Raw genomic sequence first — 21,708 nt, forward strand, 5'->3', positions numbered from 1 at the left:
GTTTGTAATCGCAAGTAAAAAAATTGTCAGTTTATTAGTTTATTTATAAAAAATCAAAAACTTTTTACGCCGCGAGAAAGTAGAAAAATGCGTTTTTCTTGTAAGATATTGATCTGAGAACATTGAAACCACTGCGAATCGTTTGTAAATTAATTACCGATTCTGTAAATATTGCCTTTATTGCGTTATTCGCTATAGATACTGATTAATAAATTAATTATTTTTTCGTCAACTATGCTACACCAATTCGGGCGGTTCGTGTACCATATTCCGTTCGATGATTCGAATCAGCTGTTCCTATATCGTTACGCACGTGTACTGCAGTGACTATATAATATACGACAACAACAATAAGTCGGTTTGTGCAAGTGCATCGCGGATTCAGAAGTGTGTACAGTGCAGCGATGGTCTCCTGGTGCAACGGCCTCTTCAGGGAGTATTGGCTTTCAATCTTATTCTAACTTTAATAAGTCCAGAAGTAGTGAAAGTGTAAATTACTAGGTCATAACCTACAAATTATATACTCCATCATAATATCTCTTTTATTTATTTAATAAAGTCTAGATAACAAACGGGTTTTTATACTGCAGTAGTCGATTCTTTATTGTAAATAAAGTCACTTATGGCAAAAATATTTTAATTATTAATGTTTTTATCATTTTCTATGTCTCATTTTTTGATGATTAATTTTTTGAAATCTAATCAATATTAGATATTTTTTAATAGAATTTCATGCCTAGTTCTATCACTTTTTATCATTACTTTATTACTTTTACAGTAATCTTCAATAACACCAATCAGTCTACATGCCATTAGATCATACTTGGATAGAAGAGCTTACCGTTGTAGCTACTACTGTTATAACTACAGGTATGTCCTATCGTACAAAACATTTTGAACCTTCAATGGCTAACTTATAACAAATATTAGGTGCTTCAAAACATTGTAATCAGGGTGACCAGACCTGTCGTCACTTACTATCATTATATTACAAAAAATATTAATTGAGATTACATAATAATTTCTTTGTTGATTTTTGAAATATCTGAAATCGTAAACATCTCACCACATTACTAAATAATCACATAAATAACATTTGGCCAGGTCTGGTCACCTGGCTCATTGAAATATCTTGTGCAACATACTAATTCATTTATTTTTCATCGAACGAGCAAACTGTTCCTGCATAAGTTCCTGCATCACTGATGTCTCACCGGTATCCACTCTTATTTGTGCTGCTGCGCGTATTCACTGGAGTGAAGTCTTCAATACTTATTGAATTACCTTTCGCCAAGAGTGTATCATGAAGGACATTTTCAGAACAATACATATAATATAACAAAGTGATCAAAATATTAAAATTATTAATTTTTCAGATTCGAGGCCGTCAACTTTGATGGTGTAAACAACAGTGCGACTGATGCAGTGCAGGACAGCTGGATAGCTGTTTCATCTGTTTCAAGAGTGAAGACCGCTGTGTTACAAGTGAAAGTGCGAAAGTGTTCTTAGGGGGATGAAATAGACTTAGGGATTAGAATGTGAGGGAGTAGGATTAGTTTAGAATAGTGTTATCAAAATAGGATACAGAGCGTATTATCAGATGAAAATTGAAACTCTAAGTTCATTAATTAGAATACATAATGTTTTGTTTAATAACTTTCGAAAATGTCACTGAATATTTTGTTTCAATTTTCATCTGCTCAGACTTTGGCAGGATATATGTTATTTTGCGAGTAAACTTTAGAAAAGCTAATCACAGAGGATCTGTCAGGACTAGCTTAAATAAATCTGTGTTCTGCCATATTTTTAGGTCCAGAAGGTGAAAATAGAAAATTCAACTCAAGTAATTATGACCATCTGGTCCTAAAAATACAGCAGAAAGTAAAAAAAGAACTTGTAAACGCTTAGAGATACTCCATCTCAGCAATTACAGTTGCAAAGAGAAAAACCGTGAGCAGGTGTTTAGGTGATCATAGGAACCGAATATAGATAAACGAAAATTGCCATGATAGCTATAGTTTCCTAATGATTAACATAACATCTGTACAAGTTTTTAGACCTCTAGATTAAAAACTACTTTAATAGTATTGTCATTACGTTCAACAAGTTTTGTATATCCTTAAAAAAAGTAACTACCATAGCAATTTTTATTTATCATTGTCAGTGACTTTTATCGAGGTATTTTACTTAATTTTAAAGCGTGGAAAAGCAACAATAATTTTGAACAATTATAAATAATATAAACTTAAAAATACTTCAATTTGTTAATATGCAAATAATTTATAATACTTGAAAGGAAAAATTATTGTTAAATACTAAGGTATAGCTTGAGTAACAATGCTTTTCTATACTTGAAATTATACTAGATAACAGTAATGCAAGTCTCAAAGGTTAATAGATTCTCTATAAAAAACCATCACAGAAATGTGAGTCGCAAAGTGAAAAGCACGAGTGGGTTTACAGGTAATCATCTATACAGGATAAAGTTAAATAAAAACTGCCATGGTAATTAGTTTTTAAATAATTTTTAAAACGTCTGTACAAAATTTCAGCTGTCTAGTTCAAAATTTATTGTTATTTTTTTGTCAATGGGAAGAAAGTCATAAGTCAAAATAAGCAAGAATTTTCCAGCCATTTCTATTGCTTTTGACGTACAGCTTTGAAATTTTGTAAAGATATTTCACAACTTATTAGAAAACTATTTACCTGATCAGTTTTTATTTAATTGTATCCTTTCTTTATGTTTATCCGAAGCCCTATGCTCGGCTTTTTAGTTTGACGGGGTGATTTATTATAAAGAGAACCTCTAAAGTGCAGTGACTTATACTAATGCGTGTTCAATGTTTTCCTTTTTTTTTACTGCTAAAAGGTACCATTAGTTAACCAGTTACCTTAGAAATTTTTCAATTATATTTAAAAATTATTAAGGATTTAGACATCCCTTGTAACAAGACTTTTGTAGGAAATCAAACTTCCAAAGTGAAAAGCCGTATGCAGGTCTCCAGGTAAAGGTACAGAGAGGATAAATTTAAATAAAAACTGATAAGCTTAATAGTTTTGTAATGAGTTGTAAAGCTTTTGTTCAAAATTTTAGAGCTCTACAATTAATGACAACTCTCAAGTATCGTAATAAGCAAGATTAACATTTCAGTCATTTCTCTTCTTTTGAACGTAGAGCTCTGAAATTTTGCACAGATGCTTTAAAACTCATTCCATAACTATTTACCTTATCAATTTTTATATAATGTTATATTTTCTTTATGTTTACCTGAAGCCCTATGTACAGCTTTTTGATTTGAGTAGGTGATTTGGTTCAAATAATTTTGTTAAAATGAATCTCTTAGCTGCACTGACTTCTCTTGGTGTGTATTCACTTTTTTTATAATTTTTCATACAGTTCACCTTAGTATTTAACAATAATTTTTTAAATCGTGAATGTTATAATTAACTAGCAAAATGAAAAGTTGAAAATTTTGTAAAATTCTAACGTAAAAACTAATTATAGCTTCATATATTAAAATACCCTCGAATTTTTTGTATGCAATCTGACGAAAAGAAGAGGAAAAAATTATGTACAATAAATATTTTTACACTACAATTAAATAAATGTATTTATTAATAATCATGCATTAATTATTTTTTAAAACAGACTGCCAGTGTTTCTTGCAATATAATTGTACATTATCTGCGACGATGATCTCTGAAAAATAATACAAGATTTTATAAAATTTCCTATGCGTTAATATTAATTGAGACATCAGTAATTCAATTTTTACTAACCTCTAGTTATCAAATTGTTATTGTTATCAACCTTGTTATCAAATTCTGTGTAAATTAATATTGCTCCGATTATTGAGGCAGCTTTATATTGCTGATTGATCAATCTTCTCTGTGTTATCATAGTATGATACCTTCGCATAAATAATTAAAGCAATTTTTTCTTCTGGAGGGATGAATAATACTATTTTATTGGAGGCTAAATCATTATACAATATCCATTCTTCATTAGTGGAATATGTGTAAGCTTTGTAATGAGCTAGGCTCTTTGGTGATTTGGAGTCACCGTGAAAAGCAATTACTCCTTTGAGTTCAAAATCATTATCTTTCAGTTCTAACATTTTAGGTATTTCTTCAAAATCTGTTTTGAAATTCACTTTTTTATTTTTGACGGTTGGCAGAATAATCTCAGCGTTCTTTTCTTCGTGTAAATATTCCAGATCAATTACAAAATAATTAGAAAGTTCATATTTTACCTCTAAGCTTTTATTTACGCACTCCATACAAAATATAAAATTGTTTAATAATTGATTCTCTAAGAACCTTTCAATATATTTTATACCATTATCATAATAGTTTGTGGCTGATATTGACATACTATAATATGCTCTTTGGTTTTTATAATCACAATGTGAGCATTTAAAAGTTTTCTGAATACTTGGTAATTGTTTCAATAATTTTTCAAGTACATTTCCTACATTGTCACAGCAATCAATAATAGATTCTGAAGATGTTTTTGCATTTTGATATAATGGATACAAAATCTCACTCCTACAATTATATACATAATCTGTATTAAAATTATTGTCACAATAATCAACTATACAACTGTAAATACTAAGAGAACCATCACATTTCGATTTCTTTATATCTCGTTTAAAGTATTCATTATCAATATAAATAGTCGTCAAAACTTCCAATACACTATCGAAGGGGCATGTGTTTCGAAATTGTAGTAGCTTTAAGCTGTTATTTATGCCGTATATTTTTTTCCCTATTTTATTTCCATTTAAAATAAGCCCGCGTTCTTGGATATCACTCTGGTCCTTGAAAGAAGAAGCTAACATTTCATTCTTATCAAAACTTGAATCACTCTGACTATCCGCAATTGACGTATTTTCTACTGGCATCTTTTTTGAATAACTGTGCTCTAAGCTTATGTAAGATTCTTCTAAAGTATTTTGTGTACTAATTTCATTATATATTGGAACTGATTCTATAGAACGTCTTTTTGTTTTCAGTTTTTCTAGATTAAATGTTGGTGATATGGATATTGCTGTTTCATTAACATCATAACTATTTTCTTTTTTAAGTAATAAATTTCCAACGCTTACATACTTTTTAATTCTATTTACATCTGACAAAATATACTTTTGTAACTGTTTTGGACGCTCACATTGTTTGATTTTCTTAAAAAATGCTTCAGACCGAGCAGATGATGCAGCGTTATTTGTAGATTTAAAATGATTTTTCATAACGTTTGTCCAAGTTACAAAAGTATAACATAAATTTTTAAAATTTTTAAGAAACTCATGACAATATAAATAGTTTACTTTGTCGCTTATCTCATCTGAAGTATTACTAAGAGCTACTCCCCGGTCGAAAATCGAATCAATATATTTAGTAATAGAATCTTTATTTTCTTCCATTTCTTCTTCAGGAATGTTAACATAATCATCATCGTCACTTATATTTGTTACATCATCGCTAGATATAATAACTAATTCAAGTTTGTACTGGAAGGTTTTGAAAATATTTGTCATTAACAGTTTTCGAGTGTAACATTCAGATCCTTCATCTGATAATGTACTGTTACAAATTATCACAATAGATATGACTATTTGTTCAAATTCGTCTAAATCTTCGACCTGTGTAAGATAACCTAAGCCTCTGACAAAAAAATCTATTGTAGCTTTATTAGATTTGTCGAAACATTTCCATTTTCGTACTGCATTAATTAAATGTGCAACGTCATGACGGTAGTAGCAATTTGGTGATGAATGTTGTAAGTTAATAAGCATTTGATAACAGTGATTGTTGTACATCTTGTACGTCATTTTGTTGAAAGCAATACAAATACCGTTTTGTAAGGCTAACGATCCATCAGTTACGATTTCTTTAGGTATTTTTGCACCAAATTCGATCCATTTTTCCAGAAACTCTTTAATAAATAAAACATGATGTATACTGGATATAGTTTGCAGTAAGGGAATGATTTTCTTCTTATAGCCAACTACTAGTACGTAATAAAATAAAATTTTGCCGGAGTAAGATAAATATTTTTTTACTAAACCTCCCGTAGAATCGAGAGATAATGGTAAGTTTCTATGCTGTAATTTGTTCCAAAATATTATTTGTGCGTCTGTAAAGTAATACACATATAATGGATGCAATGATAACTTCCTAATGCTGCACTTTTGTATGAATTTTTCATTTGTAATAGACAAACCTTTAAATTCAAAATAACCGTCAGCTTTATCCAAAACTTCTTCCCTTAATTTTTGCAAAGCGCCTGTTTTATTTAAGTCGGGAGGTTCAAAATCTATATCTAATTTTTCTATCTGTTCTTCTCTATATTCTGTCGCAGTTTTTGTTAATAGTTCTTTTCCTATTTCTTCCCGTCTTTTACCTGTTAACTGTCTTTTGTTTTTATGAGGAATTTGATGCGTTGAAAACGTTTTTATTTGTATAGTTAAAAGTTTATTTTCAGCACTAACAAAGTCACTTTCTCCTACAATACTAGTTTTGCAATCACTACAAAAGCCTTTGATTTTAAAAGATGTTTTCGTTAGATAACCATCTTTAAGATTAAAAACGCAAGGTAAGTTTTGTGATGCCGATATTTGGTCTTTAACTTCTTCTGCCCATTTAGTCTGATTCTTCCTTGTTGTTAAATCAATTATTTTGCTAGTTTCTGCAACAATTTTAAATTCTAATCTTTTGCACTTGTAAGGATTATTGCGGGATTCCTCATCACAATAATCAAGATCTATATCACTTAATTCTTGAATTTTTCTTTTTTTACTTGGTACTTTAAAAAAACGTTCCAAATTCGTTCTAATGTTATGCCTATTTCCGTATACATTTAAATACAAAGAGTTTGCAGTCATTTTTAGATTTAGAGCCTTTTTTATGTCATTCCAAATTGGATCAATTGTGCCCTTTAATGTCCCATTTTTATGAAAAACATTCCATTCTTTTAGTTTTTCTTCCAAAAATTGTGCTGGTACTTCTGCTTCTCGTGGCATATTGTTTTTTTTTGTCTGATATCAACACATATAATACTTGATCATGCAATAATCTATTAAACTTTTGTAGTAAACACATACAATATCTCATTTTTCGGTCATCAAAGACGAATGCGACTTTTGCCGCGAACGACCGTTGCCTCGCGCGATAACGTTTTCCAGGAAATCTGATCGTCGATTGTTTTATATATATTACGTTGTCAGAACACACCACGAATCAGATGACATCTTAGTCTTTTCTTTGTTAAAAACTTCACAAAAACTTGTCTTGTAATACATCTATTTTTTAACAAAAACAAAATAGCTACGTGCAGGATCACGTTTTCGCGGAATCTCGATGCGCGTGGTGGATTTCGTGTGAGAACGCGTTGATTTTTGCTAGCGCCTGTTGCGACTGTTGCAGTCCTTTATATATACTATACAGACTAAACTATACTTTTTATTGTAATAGATGCATGCGTTTATGATTAAGAAACTTATTCGTCGATACGATTACGGCATTTAGATCAGTATATACGACTTCGCGCTTCAGTCTTCGTGTGTTTACAAACAGATGTGATCATAAGAAGAAAATTCCTATATCATTTTACGTTATATCCCCTAATCTATTCTAGTTACTTATACGATTCTGCTAGAGATTTTTATCTACAAGCTTTGCTAGACTGAGAAAGTGCCAGTGACATATGAAAGCTATCGCCTAGCAGCTCAAACGTGTTTCAATTGCCTTCTAATATTATGTCTGATTCGACAAATAACTACAATATATAAGTAATATTATTATAATAACAATGGGGAAAAGAGGAAAACCATGCTTAGTGCCACATGAAGATCGGATAGAAGAAATGAGAAAACATGAGATTTGTACCGCAAATGGAAAATTGAAGAAAGAAAGTGATCCCGTGTGGCAATTAATTTGTGACAACATAAAAAAACGAGATTGTAAAAAAATTATAAATGTGCGAAATCTGTACCGCTATGTTCAAATTAATTCCAAGAAAATATTAGCTGAAATCAATATTACAAATGCACTAGATACAATAGAGGATACAGTAAAAGACACAATAAATGATTCTCAATTAGCAGATGAACGAGATGAAGAATCTATACTGATTGAAATGCGAAAAGACGTATTCTACAAGCCTGCAATAAGAGAAATATGTACATTTCCTCTATCTGTTTTACATTGGACGATAGAAGCAATAGATTTTTCAAAAGATTTAGGAAAAGATATTCTGTATATGTTTTCTCTGATAGGAACGTTTTGCAAGCCATTTATGGCGCCGGATGGACACGTTAGCAAGCCAATAAATTTATATGCATTAGGTACAGTGGTGTCTAATACATTTGTACCTTTGTGTCAATTATCGACTGAAGATTACTCAACATCCTTATTTAATAAATTCTTTGGTGAAAATATACGAAGTGGCTTAGCAATTCCAAAATTTTTAGTTTTGGACTATTACACACATCATTATCTTACAGCAAATGAAGTTTTTAATGAGTACTTACCATACGAAGAATATTTGCTTTTGTGTTACGATTATTTAACTGGGAAAGCTCAAATATTACCGAGAGTTATTATTTATACTCACAACAGATTTTTGATTATCAAAATAAAATATTGGGAATGCATCAACAGGATACAACTTCCATCTGTAAAGAGATTTCATCTTTACTGTGTTATTGTACTAAGTTTACAACAAAATTTAGATGATTTTCAACGCAATTTAAAAAGCATCTTCATTGTCTCCAGTAGTCAATATCAAAGTAAAATTACACATGAGAATTTTGAGCTTATTAAGTTACAAATACAAGAATTAAATGTGGAAACACTTTATAGCAATGAAGAACTAGAAAAAATAGAGAATAAATTCAAACAAATTGTAGACCTTGATAATGTTATCAAAATTAACTGTGATAAGTGTAAATGCATTAAAGACTTTATAGAGAATATTTTTATAGAAGCTAATCAAATAATGATTACACAAAATGATCAATCATGTGAAAATAATGTGTTTTATAATCCACAATTTTGCGAAGAATTGATGAAACTTTGTATGGAATTTGTTCTTTGGTCAAATATTATACAACAAAATAGCATTACAAGTTCATCCTGTGATTTTACTGCACTATTAGATAGTTATAAAGTTGACTTTGATAGATACTTATCACTAAAATTCGAATCAACACCAAGACTAAATGAATATTTATTAAAAAATATTGATTATGAGAATGAAAAGTTAGAATATTTAAGAAAGATTATTCATTCAGAAGCAAGTAGAAAAACAAAAGATAAATATTTTGACTATAGTTACATGCAGTATGAAGAAAATTGGATGGGTCTTAATAATTATCGAGTAAAAGCTAAAGAGGAAAACAATTCAGAAAACTCTTCAAGCAGTGATGATGAAAGTATACTAGACACTAATAATGATAGTGATGGTGTTGATTTTGAAGAAGTAAGTTTGAATATCAATACATTTATAGACTCTGTTTGCCAAGATAATAATGATAATCATATCTCACACACACATGCAGTAATATCTGAAAAGTTGGTTCCCATTGAAAATGAAAATACAAAAGTTGAATCACAATATGTGCATGATAAGCACGATAATGAAATTTTTCAACAAAATGCTGTTACTAAACAAAACAATAACACTAGTAAGAGTAATAAAAAAGTTCAGAAATCAGAATCTGCAATTGCAAAAAATAATTTCAATAGAGGAAAGTTTCTTAGGCCTTGTGAGGATATCTATTTGTTGCAACAAAAACCAACACAATCCTCTATAAAACGTCAAGTTATTAAAAATTCCAATCAATCTACATCTAATAAGATTAATAAACAAAGAAGAATTCTTGCTACTTCAAGTCCTTTTGATAGTCTTTTAGAAATATTAACTTCAGCTTATTGTAATATCCAAAAATTTCAAAATTTTATAACTCAACCAACAAATTATACAATAGAGGAAATCACTGAAGAGTTTTTCAACATTCTTCAAAAATATGTTGAGAATTTCAACTTTAGACAGCTAAGCTCATTGAGAGTGAAATTTGTCGACAAGCTTTGTGGCTCAGCAAGTCAAAAGTTTTGTTGGAGACAATCTATTGGTGAATTTTATAAAAGAATTATGCCATCAACCATAATTGATAAGTATGAATGTAACCAGTGTAACATCATATCATATCGACATGAAAAATGTATAAATATGTCATCTACAGAAATAATGTCTGAAAATTATATAGAAAATATTATTAAACACCTTCATATACCAGATAAATGTGATAAATGTGGTCATAAGATTTTTATAGCAGATTTTAAAATACAAAATATTTTATGCATTGATATTGAAGACACAGTCAAAAATAGTGGATCATGCTTACTCAAGTTAGGTGAATTAGTATCACACATAAAAATAGAAGAACAATCATTTATTTTGATGGGAATAATTGGTTTTCAAGAACCTTTAGGAGAACAAACAACAAGGCACTATTTTGCTTGTTGTAGAGGCATTCAAGGATTTTGGTTAAAGTATGATAACACAGAAGAATCCAGCAAACCTATCAGAATCAGCGATAAAGCTGCATCACTAAACGGAGCAATATTAATTTACATAGAATTTGATAACAAGGTATAACTAGCGGTTAGTAAAAATTGAATTACTGATGTCTCAATTAATATTAACGCATAGGAAATTTTATAAAATCTTGTATTATTTTTCAGAGATCATCGTCGCAGATAATGTACAATTATATTGCAAGAAACACTGGCAGTCTGTTTTAAAAAATAATTAATGCATGATTATTAATAAATACATTTATTTAATTGTAGTGTAAAAATATTTATTGTACATAATTTTTTCCTCTTCTTTTCGTCAGATTGCATACAAAAAATTCGAGGGTATTTTAATATATGAAGCTATAATTAGTTTTTACGTTAGAATTTTACAAAATTTTCAACTTTTCATTTTGCTAGTTAATTATAACATTCACGATTTAAAAAATTATTGTTAAATACTAAGGTGAACTGTATGAAAAATTATAAAAAAAGTGAATACACACCAAGAGAAGTCAGTGCAGCTAAGAGATTCATTTTAACAAAATTATTTGAACCAAATCACCTACTCAAATCAAAAAGCTGTACATAGGGCTTCAGGTAAACATAAAGAAAATATAACATTATATAAAAATTGATAAGGTAAATAGTTATGGAATGAGTTTTAAAGCATCTGTGCAAAATTTCAGAGCTCTACGTTCAAAAGAAGAGAAATGACTGAAATGTTAATCTTGCTTATTACGATACTTGAGAGTTGTCATTAATTGTAGAGCTCTAAAATTTTGAACAAAAGCTTTACAACTCATTACAAAACTATTAAGCTTATCAGTTTTTATTTAAATTTATCCTCTCTGTACCTTTACCTGGAGACCTGCATACGGCTTTTCACTTTGGAAGTTTGATTTCCTACAAAAGTCTTGTTACAAGGGATGTCTAAATCCTTAATAATTTTTAAATATAATTGAAAAATTTCTAAGGTAACTGGTTAACTAATGGTACCTTTTAGCAGTAAAAAAAAAAGGAAAACATTGAACACGCATTAGTATAAGTCACTGCACTTTAGAGGTTCTCTTTATAATAAATCACCCCCTCAAACTAAAAAGCCGAGCATAGGGCTTCGGATAAACATAAAGAAAGGATACAATTAAATAAAAACTGATCAGGTAAATAGTTTTCTAATAAGTTGTGAAATATCTTTACAAAATTTCAAAGCTGTACGTCAAAAGCAATAGAAATGGCTGGAAAATTCTTGCTTATTTTGACTTATGACTTTCTTCCCATTGACAAAAAAATAACAATAAATTTTGAACTAGACAGCTGAAATTTTGTACAGACGTTTTAAAAATTATTTAAAAACTAATTACCATGGCAGTTTTTATTTAACTTTATCCTGTATAGATGATTACCTGTAAACCCACTCGTGCTTTTCACTTTGCGACTCACATTTCTGTGATGGTTTTTTATAGAGAATCTATTAACCTTTGAGACTTGCATTACTGTTATCTAGTATAATTTCAAGTATAGAAAAGCATTGTTACTCAAGCTATACCTTAGTATTTAACAATAATTTTTCCTTTCAAGTATTATAAATTATTTGCATATTAACAAATTGAAGTATTTTTAAGTTTATATTATTTATAATTGTTCAAAATTATTGTTGCTTTTCCACGCTTTAAAATTAAGTAAAATACCTCGATAAAAGTCACTGACAATGATAAATAAAAATTGCTATGGTAGTTACTTTTTTTAAGGATATACAAAACTTGTTGAACGTAATGACAATACTATTAAAGTAGTTTTTAATCTAGAGGTCTAAAAACTTGTACAGATGTTATGTTAATCATTAGGAAACTATAGCTATCATGGCAATTTTCGTTTATCTATATTCGGTTCCTATGATCACCTAAACACCTGCTCACGGTTTTTCTCTTTGCAACTGTAATTGCTGAGATGGAGTATCTCTAAGCGTTTACAAGTTCTTTTTTTACTTTCTGCTGTATTTTTAGGACCAGATGGTCATAATTACTTGAGTTGAATTTTCTATTTTCACCTTCTGGACCTAAAAATATGGCAGAACACAGATTTATTTAAGCTAGTCCTGACAGATCCTCTGTGATTAGCTTTTCTAAAGTTTACTCGCAAAATAACATATATCCTGCCAAAGTCTGAGCAGATGAAAATTGAAACAAAATATTCAGTGACATTTTCGAAAGTTATTAAACAAAACATTATGTATTCTAATTAATGAACTTAGAGTTTCAATTTTCATCTGATAATACGCTCTGTATCCTATTTTGATAACACTATTCTAAACTAATCCTACTCCCTCACATTCTAATCCCTAAGTCTATTTCATCCCCCTAAGAACACTTTCGCACTTTCACTTGTAACACAGCGGTCTTCACTCTTGAAACAGATGAAACAGCTATCCAGCTGTCCTGCACTGCATCAGTCGCACTGTTGTTTACACCATCAAAGTTGACGGCCTCGAATCTGAAAAATTAATAATTTTAATATTTTGATCACTTTGTTATATTATATGTATTGTTCTGAAAATGTCCTTCATGATACACTCTTGGCGAAAGGTAATTCAATAAGTATTGAAGACTTCACTCCAGTGAATACGCGCAGCAGCACAAATAAGAGTGGATACCGGTGAGACATCAGTGATGCAGGAACTTATGCAGGAACAGTTTGCTCGTTCGATGAAAAATAAATGAATTAGTATGTTGCACAAGATATTTCAATGAGCCAGGTGACCAGACCTGGCCAAATGTTATTTATGTGATTATTTAGTAATGTGGTGAGATGTTTACGATTTCAGATATTTCAAAAATCAACAAAGAAATTATTATGTAATCTCAATTAATATTTTTTGTAATATAATGATAGTAAGTGACGACAGGTCTGGTCACCCTGATTACAATGTTTTGAAGCACCTAATATTTGTTATAAGTTAGCCATTGAAGGTTCAAAATGTTTTGTACGATAGGACATACCTGTAGTTATAACAGTAGTAGCTACAACGGTAAGCTCTTCTATCCAAGTATGATCTAATGGCATGTAGACTGATTGGTGTTATTGAAGATTACTGTAAAAGTAATAAAGTAATGATAAAAAGTGATAGAACTAGGCATGAAATTCTATTAAAAAATATCTAATATTGATTAGATTTCAAAAAATTAATCATCAAAAAATGAGACATAGAAAATGATAAAAACATTAATAATTAAAATATTTTTGCCATAAGTGACTTTATTTACAATAAAGAATCGACTACTGCAGTATAAAAACCCGTTTGTTATCTAGACTTTATTAAATAAATAAAAGAGATATTATGATGGAGTATATAATTTGTAGGTTATGACCTAGTAATTTACACTTTCACTACTTCTGGACTTATTAAAGTTAGAATAAGATTGAAAGCCAATACTCCCTGAAGAGGCCGTTGCACCAGGAGACCATCGCTGCACTGTACACACTTCTGAATCCGCGATGCACTTGCACAAACCGACTTATTGTTGTTGTCGTATATTATATAGTCACTGCAGTACACGTGCGTAACGATATAGGAACAGCTGATTCGAATCATCGAACGGAATATGGTACACGAACCGCCCGAATTGGTGTAGCATAGTTGACGAAAAAATAATTAATTTATTAATCAGTATCTATAGCGAATAACGCAATAAAGGCAATATTTACAGAATCGGTAATTAATTTACAAACGATTCGCAGTGGTTTCAATGTTCTCAGATCAATATCTTACAAGAAAAACGCATTTTTCTACTTTCTCGCGGCGTAAAAAGTTTTTGATTTTTTATAAATAAACTAATAAACTGACAATTTTTTTACTTGCGATTACAAACTTTTATAACGATTCCGCAATTATCTAATTTTTTTCCGATACGATTTATACAAATTATTCGTGAACTTCGTGCAGCTCTCCTATACTCCTTCTGTTCGCGGCGGCGGTATAAGAACTTTTTTATCTTCTCGAGAGCCTTATTGCGAGGAGTGCACGGCTGAGATTCGTATCTCGTATTATCTCTCTGTGTATGCGCTAGACATGAAGCTCGAATAACGCGGATTTTGCTTATCGTTGAAAATTGTAATATCGCAGAACACATATATATCCGTATATACAGCAATAGGTAGGCTGTTTTTATGCACCGCAAAACACGAGTGCAAATAATTGATTCGCCGGACGACTTTTTATCCATGCCGTGGCAAATTCGCGAGACCTTCGTATATCCGTCGGATTTTTAATACAATGTGACAAGTATCTTCCGGTACACGCGCTGTAGCGATAAAGCGGCGAGCAGATCCGGCTACGCAATGTATATAATACACAGTATTCGGGGCGTCATCGAATGAACAGTTGTATTGTCATTCAAACGCCAGTCCAAAATAAACGTGGTTAATATCGGAATTCTTAATCGAATGCAGCGACGCCTGAAAATGAAGAATACATATTCGAAATCGTTGATAAACCAGGTTGAGTGGCTTCAAACAATGCACATTGTTTTCCCAACGCCTATACTGCTCTCTCTCTCTCTCTCTCTCGCTCGCTCGGCTTACCATGCCCGACTCGTTCTACTTGCACCGCACGTCGACTTTTCATTGCACTCGCGATTCCCGCGTACACTCGCTCTTTATTTTGAACGATCAATATACAGCGTATTTTCGAAAATTGTCGCCCGTTGTTTGCCCTATGCCCGCGAGAACGTATATATTTTGCCCCGCAGCGGTATAATTAACAATTATGCAACTGCCAGCGCTCGATCAATCGAACAAAATTAGCCGCGGCGTACGTGACTTTCTTAATTAGCCGCTGCGGCTTTTCTATAAACTTAAAAATTAACGAACGGAAAACACAGTGAACCAAAAATATTATCCGCCATTTTTTTTTTCTGTATCCGAGTTTTAATTAGCGAGAAAAGCTCTTCGCCGAGAAGATAAATAATTTCGATAAAACACGTAGTGTCCTCCAGAATACCATCGATAAAAGCGCGTGACTAAGCGAAGCAATCGTAATAACGTCGACAACACTTAAGTCGTCGCGCCGTGACAGACTCAACGTGTATCATACTTGTACAACTATACACTCTGACGTGTTATCTCGAAACGCTTGATCGGTCTTTTTACGGGTTTTCCGTTCGATTGATAACGCGACGGTCGTTAAAATTTTTTATTTCTTTTTACTCTACGCGATAATGTCACAGTTTGCATCGGTGTACAATATAAGTAATACAATACAGAGTTCCTGCGCTGCTGAATATTGGAAAAAATAGCAGTTCTCTGTGCAATGCAGTAGAAAAGGGCCGACTTTGGTCGGACGCTAGCTTCTCGCGCCGCTAAAGTTCGCGTGCCATTCATTAGTTGTTCTCAGTCAATAAATCTATTTTTAGCCGAATAATTAAAAAGAAGTAGTCTGCCCCTCTCATATATCGACGTGTTTCCTCGCGCGTCTGATAAAGCGATAGCTGAAAATTTAAAGAATTCCAAATACGCGATAAACATCGTGTCGGCTCTCGCGCGACCGAGAGTCCCTCGCGGCTATTTCGATCTCATCGTCTAAATGATGAATTAGCGTTTAAAAGCGCGAACGAATTACGCGTATTTTTATATCCGCACCGCGCCGCACATACCTATATCTATGTAGCGAATATTATTATCGCGAGTGCGGAACGAACGCGCGCGCAATTGTTCGAGTGCGCAGGAGCAGACGACGCGCGTCAGCTGTTGAGGTTAGGTGCGCGGGCCTGCATCATCATCATCATCTCTCTCTCTCTCTCTTCGCGCACTGCAGGTGTCTGTCAGATGGAGTGCATCATCGTCAACATCGCGAGTCGTCCCGACGTGGAGCAGAGGATGCTACGACTAGTTACGTGCTCGTAAAGCATAGCCTATATATCCAGAAAGCCGATGTCAGAGCGCAGTAATTGGCCGAGCAATTAGCCGAGCGCACGAGAGAAAAAGAGCGTAAGATAAAAAGCTGTTCCGCAGGAAGTGCGCGCGTGATAAGTGCGTGTTTAATGTAGGCCCCTATGGCAGAGCGTTTTGATTAGCCCCGTGTGCGCGCGCGCGCGCGCGCGATAAAAATACGTAAAAGCAACACTCGAGGAAAAAAAGAACGCGTTGGCCCGCTAATTTGTATGCCGAGGGTATATTCGCCGGCGGCTGGAAGTTGTGTCGCGTTGCCTGCTGCTGCCCATTATGCGGCCGACGCTGTCGTGAGTTTGTGCTTATTTTTGCCTGATGCCAGTGTGTAAAAGGTACTTACTGCTGCTACTGGCGCTTTTTACTTCTCAAGGACTCGAAAAATAGAAAGGGACCGAGGTCCGGTATACGTTCTGTTGTTCGCGAGCGATTGCGATGCGTCACGCGTGGAACTGTCTGATTCTAATCTATCGAATCGTTCGCGAAAATAGAAAAATCAATAATTTGTGGCTTTAAACGTGCAATGCGGCATTTCGATTTTCTTGCTTTTGTCGTTCATCGCGAGTCAAGTTTTGAGTAACATCTGCGTTTTCTTTTGCAGAAAAATGTACAAAGTGCAGCATTTAGCTCTCTACCTGCTCTTCCTCGGAAGTTGCAGCAGTATGTTTTCGGACTGGGATAATGGTAACTGGCAACTGCGATGTCCAGCTTTGTACCCGATGGTCTTCACCAGCTATGCCCCGAGTGGCAATTTGACAGGGGGAGATTTTACGAAGCACCCCAACCTGCCTGATTTGAGACACTGTGTAGGTGCCTGTTGCAGCCAACCGACCTGCCATGTGGCTTTGATGTACAACATGACGTGCTACTTTGTGCAGTGCTTTTCATCAAAATTGTGCTTACCTCTTTATAGGCCAGATTTGGCCAACAGCAATCCTCCTAGCATGGTGCTTGTGAAACCTGTTGAAGAGGATGAAGCATGGACTGACTTCTTGAATCAAGGAAATGATGTATCTGGGTATGTGTTTACATTACTTTTTCCTGCAAAAAGATATCTGAATCAGATAAACATTTGTTGTCGCATGATTCCTGTTTATCTACAATGATTAATCCATTAATTTAAGCCCAATGATGTCTGATGGAACTGAGCAAGAACTCTCATTTTTTGGAGCAAATGCTGGGCTCGGTTGCAGTACTTCGGATGATTGTGCAGAGAATGAAGTATGCATAAAGAACAGCAAAAAACTTGAAAGAACATGCGAGTGTGCACGAGGCTATAAAAGAAACCTTGCTGGTAACAACAATTCTTCTATTGCTTTGCCTGTATCATCATTGAGGAGATTTTCTAACATTTTCCATTGTGTATAATGCAGGTATATGCAGTTCATATGAGGAGCTTCAAGATCTTGATATTGCTGTCACACCAGAAATTCTGGAACCACGCTTATTGAAAGCTTCTCAAACCTCAGTTAAGCCACCAGTGAAGCAGTTATTTGTAAAAACAATGTCCAAAGAAGTACGTTTACCAGAGAATGAGGTAACATTGTCAGCTTTTACAGTGCCATCTGAAGAACAAGTAAGTGGCCATTACAGTTATGCATGGACACTTTTGAGTCAACCAGAGGCACACACTGGTACAATGACAGATCAGAATCAGAAGACTGTCAAACTGAGTAATTTATCAGAAGGATTGTACAAATTTAAAGTCACTGTAAATGGAGCAAACAGTTTTGGTGAAGCTTATGCAAACGTCACAGTGCTGCCTCGTGAGTTTAATACTTCTTAACCATTTCATTTTCCAAAGCACAGTACACAAGCTAAATCAATTTCTTTTATTTATTAGCTAAACGCTTAAATCAAGCTCCGATTCCCGTAATATCGCCAGCGTCTCAAATTGTTAAGCTGCCTAATACTGGCGCTGTGTTAGATGGTTCAGCTAGTAAAGATGACGACAAAATCGTCTCTTATCATTGGGAACTACAGCAAGGTCCGATTGGATACCAACCAAGCCTTGTTGATACCCCAACCCTTCAGTTAGACAATCTTATTGCTGGAAATTACACTTTCAAGTAAGCATAACATTTTTTAATTGCCATTCAAAATAACACAAATATAAAAAAACAACATAACAATATTTGTAGATTAACCGTTGAAGATTCGGATCATGTTACAAATTACACGACGGCCAACATAACAGTTCTAAAAATTACCGATTATCCACCAAGTGCTAATGCGGGTCAAGACGTAATAATTTATTTGCCTCAGAATACGCTCACGCTCAATGGCAACTTGAGCACGGACGACAGAGGTATCGCTAGCTGGGAATGGACCAAGAGTCCTTCCGATGAAAATAAAGCCGTCGATATGCAGAATACGAGAACACCGTATCTGCAGTTGTCAAATTTAGAAGAAGGAATGTACACTTTTGTACTTAAGGTCACCGATGACTCGGAACAGTCTTCGACGTCAGAAGTACATGTATTTGTCAAACCGCCCACTAATAAGCCACCTAAAGGTTCAACTTGATTTTTTTTTAAATTATTTCGGATTTAAGATGATTTTTGTTTTGTAACTGAAATTATATTCTACGCAGCCGATGCCGGAGACGATGTCACCATCGCACTTCCGGAAACACAGGCTCTATTAAATGGAACACGGAGCAAAGATGATATTAAAATAGTCTCTTATCACTGGGAGCAAATTGGAGGCCATAATAAAGTAGCGTTTACGGCTGCTAATGAATCTATTACAAATGTCACAAAATTAACAAAAGGAGATTATTCTTTTAAATTGACAGTTATTGATGATAACGGCAACAAAGACTCGGATACCATACAGCTCAAAGTTACACAAAGTACGATTTTTACAAAGTTAAAACCTATGAATTTGTATCTCCGGGAACGTGACTAATTTGAGATAACATTTTGCAGATAAAAATGCGCCTCCTAAAGCAAATGCTGGCGGAGATCAAACGGTCGTTGCGCCTGTTAACGCGCTGATTTTAAATGGTACCTTATCTACAGATGACTTAAAAATCAAACAATGGTTATGGACCAGAGATCCCATAAGTTTGGCTATTGGAAATATTGTCGAAGGAACTGATAAATCTCCCATTTTGATGGTACGAATCTTGAATTGAACTGCGTTTAATCTTTTTTCAATTTTTATTCTCAACCAAATAATCTATTTTTTTTTTATTTCTTCAGGTAACAGACATAGTTCCAGGAAGATACGTCTTTAGATTAAAAGTTGCAGATGATCAGGGATTGACTAGTGAGGACACTGCATCAGTCATAGTTAAGCCCGGTAAGGATGCGCTTCTGATATTAAAATTATGACAATGAACGATGAATCGATAACTAAACGTTAATATATTTATTACAGATCTTCAACTTCTCAATTTAGTGGAATTAACCCTGAATATTGGAGCTCATCTTTTAACGGAATCTCAAAAAGATTCGTTGGTAGTTAAGCTGCAAATGCTGCTTCGCGAGGAAACATCGATTGTCGTTCGCAGTTTGAGAGCAGAACCTCATTCGGGAAGAGTAGTTTTAGTATTCTATGTTGAAAAGAAGGGTGGTAAATCTACGATGCCAGGGCCCGAAGTAGTCAATAAATTAAAGGAAAAGCTTAGACAAGATTCTGGAATCTTGCAATTGTCAGTTGCAAATGTGGATACTGCTATTTGTCAGAATAACTGTTCAGGGCATGGTACATGTGACCAAGAAACTAGACTTTGCCTTTGTGAAGCTTTTTGGATGCAAAATCTTATACAGTTATACTTTAGGAACGGAGAATCCAATTGTGGTAGGGTATTTTATCAGTTGTTTTACTCAATTGTATTTACTGCTACGAATACATTTCTTTTACTTTTTCCAGATTGGAGTATTTTGTATGTGATCATAGCTCTGCTATCTCTCGTGGTTTGTTGGATTGGATTCGTTTGGGGAATGGTTTGCTTCTGTCAAAGGATATGCTACGGAAAGCGACGACTCTTACGCCCTAAAAAGAAGCCGGCCCGTTACTCGTTACTGCAGCCTGAGCCCGAAGACGAAAGCACAACATGTAATTAGTTCCCATTTTCAATACGTAACCACACAAATGTCAATCCCTGTATTGATTTAAAAAATTGTTCAGTTTCAGGCCATAAAGTGGTTTTATCAGAATCTGATACAGAATCGGACGATGTAATGTTTGATAAATTTAAAGGTAAAACTAATGGAAGTTTGAGGAACGGAAAATCCCGAAACGGATTTCTAAAGTCGAATTCCAGGGTGAAGACATGAGGTAAATTTTCTTTAAATAGGATACCGATCGTTATGGCAATCCTTTTTTTTTACAAAAATAACGATATTTTTTATTTCAGAATTTTGTCGAAATAAAGAATAAAATGACTTAAGCACGCCGTCAGCACATATGCCTGCTTGGCCGAACAGAATCAACTAGTCATTGAAGGGGCTGTCACTCAAAGATGTACCTAAAAAAAACGACAAGAGGATCAAAAGCGACTGAGAGCTCGTGTTACATTCTAAGCGCCATTTGTATAATAATTCACGAAAATAAGACGCTGTCTACTTACGGACAGGTATCAAGAATTCCTTGTATTTTAATATTGTGATTTGACACACAAAACGTACTGTATTTGACGAGTATTTCTTATTTCAACTTACTTTTAAGATAAACTTTTACAATAAGGGATAATATACTTAACCACAGTGCAATTCCGAAAAATCGTATACTATATGAAAATGCAAGAATAATTGTATTTATTTTAAATTTTGACAAATGCATGTTAGATTTTTTTAAATGGTTTTCAACTTGTAAATGTCATTAAAATGTGCCTACTTTAAAATCACAGCCATTATAAATTCTTTTTGGTAATTCAAAATTTTTATCAAGTTACATATTAAATATGACGGCTGAAATCATTTCGTTATAGAATGCTACCGTAAATAATACATTATTTTGCACAAATTCATTGCCAAAGTAGAAACATCACATGCCTCATCAAGACTGTGATTAAGACACATTTGACTGTGGTGTTTCATAAGTTGAACATTCTAGAATAATAATTAACTGAATCAAGCATTAAGTTATATTATAAATAGATAAGTTCTACAATATATACTATATACATATTGTAAAAAGTTCAGTAATAAAAAAAAGGTCTTTAAGAAATTGAAT

The 21,708-nt window shown here is 33.2% G+C and overlaps 2 protein-coding genes and 2 long non-coding RNA genes across 7 annotated transcripts; 3 read left to right on the plus strand and 1 right to left on the minus strand.

Annotated features, from left to right (window-relative positions):
* Positions 1 to 75: 75 nt before the first annotated feature.
* Positions 76 to 2,363, plus strand: LOC116416135. The gene is made up of 2 exons (XR_004226664.2): positions 76 to 501; positions 779 to 2,363. It is a non-coding gene; the product is annotated as an uncharacterized LOC116416135 (long non-coding RNA).
* A 5,437-nt stretch (positions 2,364 to 7,800) lies between these two features.
* Positions 7,801 to 11,602, plus strand: LOC116416133. The gene is made up of 2 exons (XM_031923179.1): positions 7,801 to 10,669; positions 10,750 to 11,602. The coding sequence occupies exon 1, from the start codon at positions 7,814 to 7,816 to the stop codon at positions 10,661 to 10,663; it is 2,850 nt and encodes a 949-aa protein (XP_031779039.1). The 5' UTR covers positions 7,801 to 7,813; the 3' UTR covers positions 10,664 to 10,669; positions 10,750 to 11,602.
* Positions 11,603 to 12,087: 485 nt separating this feature from the next.
* Positions 12,088 to 14,523, minus strand: LOC116416134. Its single transcript, XR_004226663.1, has 2 exons — positions 13,950 to 14,523; positions 12,088 to 13,672 (listed from the first exon to the last, which is right to left on the minus strand). It is a non-coding gene; the product is annotated as an uncharacterized LOC116416134 (long non-coding RNA).
* Positions 14,524 to 15,809: 1,286 nt separating this feature from the next.
* LOC100121849 (dyslexia-associated protein KIAA0319) lies at positions 15,810 to 21,702 on the plus strand. 4 transcript variants are annotated; one of them, XM_001605408.6, is made up of 13 exons: positions 15,810 to 16,566; positions 17,126 to 17,542; positions 17,649 to 17,818; positions 17,898 to 18,290; positions 18,368 to 18,593; positions 18,666 to 19,039; positions 19,118 to 19,378; positions 19,455 to 19,645; positions 19,731 to 19,830; positions 19,909 to 20,331; positions 20,404 to 20,589; positions 20,662 to 20,811; positions 20,891 to 21,702. In XM_001605408.6, the coding sequence occupies exons 2-12, from the start codon at positions 17,130 to 17,132 to the stop codon at positions 20,808 to 20,810; spliced, it is 2,886 nt and encodes a 961-aa protein (XP_001605458.2). In that variant the 5' UTR covers positions 15,810 to 16,566; positions 17,126 to 17,129; the 3' UTR covers position 20,811; positions 20,891 to 21,702. The 4 variants fall into 4 exon arrangements, with proteins under 4 accessions (XP_001605458.2, XP_031779038.1, XP_008209692.1 ...); XM_031923178.2 differs by having other exon boundaries at positions 16,252 to 16,467; XM_008211470.3 differs by lacking the exon at positions 15,810 to 16,566 and adding an exon at positions 16,618 to 16,859.
* Positions 21,703 to 21,708: the final 6 nt, after the last annotated feature.

The sequence above is a fragment of the Nasonia vitripennis genome, chromosome 2 (assembly GCF_009193385.2).
Source record: "Nasonia vitripennis strain AsymCx chromosome 2, Nvit_psr_1.1, whole genome shotgun sequence".
NCBI lineage: Eukaryota > Metazoa > Arthropoda > Insecta > Hymenoptera > Pteromalidae > Nasonia > Nasonia vitripennis.